Below are 6,096 nucleotides of genomic sequence, written 5' to 3'. Positions count from 1 at the left end.
AAACTGTGGCCAATGACATGAGACAAAGTATATGTGAACTGCTGTATGGAAAGTGAATTTGCTCTGTAAATCTTCACCCAGATCACATTAAAAAAAAAAAAAAGAAGTTTAATAAACTAGTATACCCTACTCAAAATAAGAAAATATGTTGAAAACATTGGAAAACTACCTCTCATTGGAGTCTCCTCTTAAACTGATAAAGAAGAAAAATGGAGAAGGGAGCCCAGTCATTTCTAGGTTATATCATCCTGCCTTAAGAGAGAAAATAATAAATCAGTAAGAATTCTTAGGGAGACAAAAGCACATGGTTCAACTACTTTGTTATTAAAAAAAAAAAAAAATCTTAAGACTCCCTTAGGCCATCAGCCTGGAAGATCATGAGTTCATTTTCAAGCATTGTTAATTGTCCAGTGCCTTTGAAACATGTAAGAAGATGTGTTAAGTAGGTAGCATGATGCTTAGAGAGTTCTGGACTAAAGAAATCCATCTGTACCTTATTGTGTAATGGAGACAGCTGAGCTGTGGATGAGAGTGAGTTTACCCAGGCAGATTGAGAAGAGCAGAGCTAATACCAAGCCCCAAAGACCTGAAACTTTGAAGAGCTGGCTAGAGAAGACAAAGACAAGGGCAGGGTACTAGAGAGACAGGAAGAATCTGAAGGAGTCCGAAGTCAAGAAATGAAGGCATTTCGGGAAGGAAGGAATGTGCAAATCTACTGAAAAATCAAGTAAGAAGACAACTGAAATTGTCCACTGGATTTAGTGACACAAAAAATACTGGTGTCTTGAGCAGAGCAGTTCCAGGTCAGTGGTAGAGGTTCAAGCCAGACTAGTGTAGGAGGTCTCAGGAAATCAACACCATGTTTCCCTTGATGCTTATTTTAGTTAAAGATTTCTTTTGGGGACAAATGTTTGATGACCTAGGTGAAATAGCAGGACAGTCACTACATGTTCCCAAACATGTAAAAGACAATTTCACATGTTTTTCACATCAAAGAAACCCATGTGAAATTGTTCACTACAGATTAGTTAGTAAGCACAAGTAAGCCCATGTTTACCTTGCTGAATAAAGACAATTCTCTAAAGTAGTGATTCTCAAAGTGTGATTCCAGGACCAGCAGAAGCAGCGTTACTGGGAACTTGTGAGTCCTGTAAATTCTCAGGTTTAAATCAGAAACTCTGAGGATGAGGCCATGCACTCTGTGTTAATAACAAATGTGCCATGTAATTCTGATGCACACTCAAGTGTGAGAACCTCTGCTTTGGATAAGTCAACCACACATCCTGGACAGGTGTAAAGGGGTTTCCAGCTCATTTAGACTCTGCAAAGCTATTAGCTTAGAAGCTGGGCTAACGTTTTTTCACCCATCATGAGATTGCTGTTCAAATCAAAACACACCTTTGATGACAGACACAGAGTTTGCCAAGGGCAGCAAATACACTTTAAAAATCACTTACGCTGCTTGAAGACTTCAAGGGCCCGCTTCAGAGTGCTAGAAAACAAGCACATGTATAATTTCAGTTTGGAAATTTTCTACACAGTGTTATTATATTAGCTTTGCATGTTTCTGTCTGCACACAGCACATAGCCTGTAGACTCATCTTTGCCAGCATGAAAGCACAGCAAAAGATCAAGACTTCTGTGTCTAGTTTTCCCTTTCTTACCTGCTCAGTTCCAGGCATAAGCATCAAAAATCCTTTGCTGTCTGCCTGGACTGGACAAGATGCCACAACTCTTTGTATTTCCTTTGTTCCAACTATAGTCCAGTAATTATGGTTCCTATCTCATAGGAACACCATTTATTTATAAAGTATGGCGATCAGAAATACAAATACAAGGTAATAAAGGAAGGGCCCAAATCCTAGCTCCTGCCCACCTCCCTTTTCATTAATTCGATCATCACATATTTACTGAGCATAAACTATGGGCCAAGCACTGTGCCAGATGTTAGTGATTCAATGAAATAAGACAAACAGCATCCCAACCCTCAGAATCTAATGGGGGAGAGAGACATTAAACAAACTGTATTAATTTTCTATTGTTGCATAACAAACTAACACAAATGTCACAATTGAAAACAATACCCATTTATTATTTCAAAGCTTCTGTGGTTTAACTGGGTTCTCTGCTTAGAATCTCACAAGGCTGAAATCAAGGTGTCAGCCAGGCTACGTTCTCATCTGGAGGCTTGAATGAGAAAGAATCTCACTTTGCTCACGCCGGTTGTTAGCAGAATTCACTTCCTTGCAGTTGTAGGACTAAGAGCCTTAGCCTCTTGCTAGCTGTCAGCTGGAGGCTGTTCTCAGCTCCTTGAGGCTGACTGCAGTTTCTAGAGGCTGACCCAGGGCTTTCCCAACATGCCCATGTTCTCCATTAAGCCATTGAGAAGTATCCCTAGAACAAGTATGCTAGCAAGACAGAGTCTTATCTAATGTAATCAGGAGAATGATATTCCAACACCATATTGTAAATATGGGAAACCATGACTCATTTTTCATACCTTCTCAGAAGGAAGGTTGGGCAATCTACTTCTGTAGTGATACCGCCTTGGAAACCCAAGGAGGGGTCACCATGAGTCGTCAGATCCGACTTGACGGCAGTGAGTTTGAGGTTTTTGTTTTTGGTTTTTGGTTTTTCAATAGTACTTTTCTCTCTCCTATAACCAACTTCACATGGTTTTAGCACCCACCAACCTACAATTCTTGCAGTAAACCCCCTCTGAGGTGACTTGACCATGGCAATTTTCTTGCTCATTACTGTCTCATGGAGGCTGATCTCACTGGGCTCACTCCAGCCACTCACCTAAGGAATGGTACCTTGTGAATTCATGGACCTCCAGACACAGCAGCATACAATTATGGCTCATTTTGTATATGCAGGCAATTCTGCATATACATATGCAAGTAAAACCATATAATTTTCAGTTGGCCTCTTCTTTTAGCTACCTCATTTTTACCTATTTATCCCCAAACAAAAGGTACTTATTTCTCCCTGCCTTTTCTCACACAGGGAGCTCTGGTGGCAAAGTGCCTAAGACATTTGACTGCTAACCAGAAGGCTGGTGGTTCAAACCCACCACCCAGTCCTTGGAAGGAAGATTGGGCAATCTACTTCCATAGAGCTATCGCCTCAGAAACCCAAGGAGGGGTCATTATGAGTTAGGACTGACTTGACAGCAGTGAGTCTGGTTTGGTTTTTTGGTTTTTCTCACACAGAGGAGCTCTGGTAGCATAATGCCTAAGGCATTTGACTGCTAACAAGAAAGCTGGCGGTTCAAACCCACCAGCCAGTCCCATGGAAGGAAGACTGGGCAGTCTACTTCTGTAGACATACCGCCTTGGAAACCCATTGGGGGTTACTGTGAGTCAGAGTTGACTCAATGGCAGTGGGTTTGGTTTGGTTTTTTCTCACACAAATGTTTCCACCAACTATTACAAACACATCTAGCATAAAAACATTACTTCACATTCTCTGTTCACTTTACCTGTCTTGGGATACAATTTTTACGGAGTATGAATTCACTAGAAAATTGTCCTTATCCAAACAAATGTACCAGGATTTAGAAGAATGAATGTGTATTGCTTAAGAGTGGACTTTCTGTTGGAATTAAGAAAGAAAGATGGATATGGAAACAATTGAAAGTATCTCCCTATAGTGATTTGTGGGGTACAAAAGCCAGCCCTACAGATAAAGGATCTGTTCAGGGTCTAAAATCAGTATGAATTCATGCTTTTAAAATCCTTCCCCAGGGGGAGAATGCTGAACAGAACTTCAAATTCTCATGGACACTAGACTTTCTGGGGCCATGGAGGGTGGATGAACCCCTGAAACTACTGTCCTGAGATAACCTTTAAACTTTAAACCAAAAATATCCCCTGAGGTCATCTTAAAAGATATGCCTTGAGCATCACGTTCTTTTAAGAATGACCTATTTGGGATTAAAATGGCAACAACAACTTCAAAGATTCATGTTAATTAGGGAAGAACAAGTCAGAAAAGCAGGGTAAGAATGGTTGCACAACTCCAAACATGTACTCAATGTCACTAACTTTTACATAGAGAAACTTGAATCAGTGTATGTTTTGCTGTGTATATTCTTAACAACAAAATTTTAAAAATTTAGAAAAAAAATGCTTTCCTCCTAAAGGGCCTGGAAACAGTGACCGCTCCATGGTAATGACCAACCCTAGAACTGAGAACCAGCTCTGTGAATATCATTAGCCACTAAAAGGAACCGGATATCACTGGTGAAATAGCTGACTCCTGGTCTCAGGCAGGGAATATAGAAAATGAGCTTCAGATAGCTGGTGGTAGAAAGCAAGGAAACTCTCAAAGGCTGATAGGGCCAGGTCAAAAGACACAGGGGTCAGCTTAATGATTCGCACTGGCCAAAGGTGAGGCAATTTCAGATCAAATACTAAAATGACCATAATTAAGTATAATGAATATATGAAAATCAATGAGTCTATAATAATACTCAGAGAAGGTAAGTTATCTCCTTTGTTATCATCGAGGTAACTACTGCACAAATACTTTACTCTTAACTTGGTAATTAAAAAGAAAGAATTAGGCATTTACCTGCTTTCCCAATAGGAACCACATTTCAAGGAGACTAACATGGGACACCATGAGCTGAGAGCCCACTTGAGGGCAAATAACAACAACAATTACAATAAACAGGCCAGTTGATAAAGGAGAGCTCTTCTTTACAGGAAAATGCCAACTAATAAGTGTAAAAGTAATGTTAAAATTAGAAAAATCACCATTTTGCAATTTGAATGAAATAACTGATTGAGGCAAAAATCATGAAATGGAAACACAAGAGAGTAGAGGCATAAGTTAAAACAAATCCCAAACATAATAAAAAAAATTTAATAGGAGAGTTTTTTGAGATAATTGATTGGTTCAAATTCTTGACACTCCTCCCAATGAGAAGTGAGGTCTATGATTACTTCCCTTAAATCTGAGTGAGCTTCAACCAAAAGTGTGGCAGAAGTAATGCTATGTGACTTTTGAGCTGGGTCATCAAAGGCCACACAGCTTCCATCTGGCTCTCTTGGAATGCAAACTCTCGGGAGGCACTCTCTTGGGACACCTGCTCTCGTTACACAGCTGCCTTGCTGTGAGGAGCCCAAGTGGTATGCAGAGGCCACAGAAGTACTCAGAGACAGCCCAGCGGATCCCAGTCTTTGAATATTCCAGAACAGCCTCCAACATGTCCATGAAGAGGCTTCCAGGTGAGTTCAGCTCCCAACCTTTGAGTCTCCCCAGCTGAGCTGACATGGTGGCACAGAGACAAAAGATTGTGTCTTGTCCAAATCCCTGTCCTACAGAATCCATGAGCATAATAAAATAGTCATTCTTAGGATAACTGGGGATATGGAAGTGCTATGCTTTTCATTTTTGTGTATGTTTGAATATTTTCGCAAAAAAACAATTTAAACACTTTCACAAAAAAATTATATTAAGCATGACAAACATAAATAACCATTACATTTAAGTAATAGGAGCATAACTCATTCATTGTGTCAATCTTTTTACTGTTCTGTGTGTATTTGAATCTTTCATTTTAATTGTCAAAAAACAATAAAATATAGTCAGTCAACAAACTCTCTTTGAACTAATGTCCTGTATTTGAGGTAATAAGTTTTTAGGTTTATATAACAGGATTAATATTTGTATATTTCCCAATGTTTCCCATTTTTCTCCTTCTCGGTAATCCAGTACCTTTCTTTGTAGTCTGGGATTGGTGTGTGTGTTGTAGTAGAAGCAAGAGAAGGGAAGAACAAGTGTAATGTCCTGCCTGCCTCTATTTAGATATCTGAGGGGACATGGCCTCTGGGTATCCTGTCAGCTATCTGTCAAACAGCCAAAGCAGCACACAGATAAGTAGTGGTGTGATTAGATCTGCAGAGCAAGGGCCTGAATTACTCCTTCCAAGATTTCCTTCACATGCTTAAGTTGGAGAAGAAATCTAGAAATTCCCATATAAACAGCACCAACTATATAATGTGTGGGGCCTGGTATCACAGCAATACAGTGGTGGTGAAGAGCTCAACTGCTAACTGAAAGATCCTTGGTTCGAACCCAACAGCT

At 39.9% G+C, this 6,096-nt stretch overlaps 1 protein-coding gene across 1 annotated transcript in view; it reads right to left on the bottom strand.

Moving 5' to 3' along the window:
* PSTPIP2 (proline-serine-threonine phosphatase interacting protein 2) overlaps positions 1 to 6,096 on the bottom strand; it is a 67,210-nt gene that overhangs the window by 48,694 nt on the left and 12,420 nt on the right. The window contains exon 4 of the mRNA XM_007943857.1: positions 1,458 to 1,492. Coding sequence (XP_007942048.1) covers positions 1,458 to 1,492 — 35 coding nt within the window. The remainder of the gene's footprint in view (positions 1 to 1,457; positions 1,493 to 6,096) is intronic.

The sequence above is a fragment of the Orycteropus afer genome, unplaced genomic scaffold, assembly GCF_000298275.1.
Source record: "Orycteropus afer afer isolate SDZICR_OR568_19922 unplaced genomic scaffold, OryAfe1.0 scaffold00113, whole genome shotgun sequence".
Taxonomy (NCBI): Eukaryota; Metazoa; Chordata; class Mammalia; order Tubulidentata; family Orycteropodidae; genus Orycteropus; species Orycteropus afer.
The sequence above is the reverse complement of the archived record's forward strand: the minus strand, read 5'-3'. Positions and strand labels throughout refer to the sequence as shown.